The 1986-nt window shown below is 65.1% G+C and overlaps 1 protein-coding gene across 1 annotated transcript in view; it reads left to right on the top strand.

Annotated features, from left to right (window-relative positions):
- Positions 1-916: 916 nt before the first annotated feature.
- The window catches only part of BACE1 (beta-site APP-cleaving enzyme 1), a gene marked incomplete at both ends in the record, with an annotated part of 2819 nt that continues 1749 nt past the window's right edge, over positions 917-1986 (top strand). Inside the window, 2 exon segments of the mRNA XM_009584197.1 lie at positions 917-1005; positions 1531-1747. Coding sequence (XP_009582492.1) covers positions 917-1005; positions 1531-1747 — 306 coding nt within the window.

Genomic DNA, 1986 nt, shown 5'->3' with positions numbered 1-1986 from the left:
GCCGGCGGGATGTTTGCCAAACCCTGCCTGTGAGCTGTAATCCAGGGCACAGGCAGAAATGAATTGGGAGCAGAGCTCAGCATATGGATGGCCGATTAGCGGACCCAGCAACCTGCGGCAGCTTGCATACCATCAGTCCTCCGACCAGCTTTGCGAGCAAATTAGGTTTCCTGGCAAGGGGAGCCCGGGCACCCCATCTTGCTGCTGCTCTCTCCAACCCCACGACACCCTGCCCGGGTACTTGCTGAATTCAGGCACTTGCGGATTCAGGCACTGGGCGCAGGGGCCGAGGCTGAGAGCTCGTGCTCTGTTGCACAGTGCCGGCCAATGTTTGCTTTTTGTGCAACACCCTGATGTCGCTGACTCCTGCTCCACCACCGTGTCCTCTCGCACAGTGTCTCTGAGCTGTCCCCAGGCATGGCAAAAGAGGGCCCCTGCTCAGCTCGGGGCTCTGCGCTGCTGCACGGCATCCCTCCTTCCTCCTGGCCCCCCCGATGCAACAGGCACCGGGGCAGCCTCCCTGCCCTGCCTCTGCCTGTCCCTCTGCTGCTGCCAGGGCAAAGGGCCCTTCGTGCGCACGTAGGGTGGGCTGAGCCCTGCCCGAGCCCGCCCGCCGCTGGCCCCTGCCTGCCCGAGCCCGCCCGCCGCTGCCCCCTGCCAACACTTTGCCCAGCTGCTGGGCAGGGGTGAGCGGGAGAGGCTGTGGCCCTGGGCAGGAGGGCAGAGCCAGGCTTGCTGCCCAGACGGGGACCCAGAGCCCTGGCTCTCCGGGAAGCACACAGTACAGCGGCCACCACGTGCCAGGCATGGGGACGGGGAAAGCCTCACTCGCCTGCGGTGCCAGAGAGAGCTGGGTGGGCAGTACAGCAGGGTCCCACTGCAGTCATGAGCCTCCCTGTCTCTCTTCTTTCTCCAGCTGAATATCCTGGTGGACACAGGGAGCAGTAACTTTGCTGTGGGAGCTGCGCCTCACCCCTTCCTCCGGAGATACTACCAGCGGCAGCTGTGAGTACGCTGGGGGGACGCAGAGAACACAACCACCGCTCCGCGTGCCCGTGACGCAGCCCTGGCCCCACTGAGGCATGCCTTCCCTTCTTGCTGGGGGTCCGGCCAGACCCTGCCAGGTACCGCCAGCCTCCAGGTCTGCATGGTCCCTCTGTGCCTGGAGAAGGAGGGACCCCTCGGCCGGCTGTTCGCCCTCCCAGAACATTTAAGACTGTGTCTGGGCCGCTGGCCGTTGTGCACAGCAAACAACCACTGGGCTTGTCCCCCACGTGCCCCGTGACAGCCTTGGCCCAGGCTGCAAGAAGCCGTCCTGGTGTTTCACCAACCCGTGGTGGGGCTCCCCAACAGCCGTGTGTGCGGAGGAACGCGCTGTCCTTGCCCAACCACGCCAGTCTGCGGGACAGGCACGCCTCTGCGCTTGCAAATGCTCGGCTATGCATGCGTGTGCTCCCACCGTCACCCAGCGTGTGGGCACCCACTCCTCCTCCACACCGGTCTTACTCTGGCTCTTTGACGCCGTTGCAGGTCCAGCACCTACCGTGACCTGCGGAAGGGTGTGTATGTGCCCTACACCCAGGGCAAGTGGGAAGGGGAACTGGGCACCGACCTTGTCACCATCCCCCATGGCCCCAACGTCACCGTCAGAGCTAACATCGCTGCCATCACGGAGTCGGACAAATTCTTCATCAACGGCTCTAACTGGGAAGGGATCCTGGGGCTGGCATACGCTGAGATCGCCCGGGTGAGTCCTGCCTTGCAGCCGGCCGGGCCCCAGCTCTGCCTGGCCCTGCCAGCAGACGTGGGCTGCCCCCGGAGGTTTAAGTGGCCTCTTCCCCTGCCTCCACTCGGTCCCCTGGGGCCCAGCTTGCAGCTGTGCTGGTCACCTTGAGCCCTGCTCCCACAGCACGCAGAGCCAGGATCCCTGGGGCACAGCGGTCCTGGCAAGGGGAGCTCCCCCGGGCACGGAGAGCCCCTGGAGAA

The sequence above is a fragment of the Fulmarus glacialis genome, unplaced genomic scaffold (assembly GCF_000690835.1).
Source record: "Fulmarus glacialis isolate BGI_N327 unplaced genomic scaffold, ASM69083v1 scaffold19418, whole genome shotgun sequence".
NCBI lineage: Eukaryota > Metazoa > Chordata > Aves > Procellariiformes > Procellariidae > Fulmarus > Fulmarus glacialis.
This window is presented reverse-complemented; position numbering and strand designations above follow the sequence as displayed.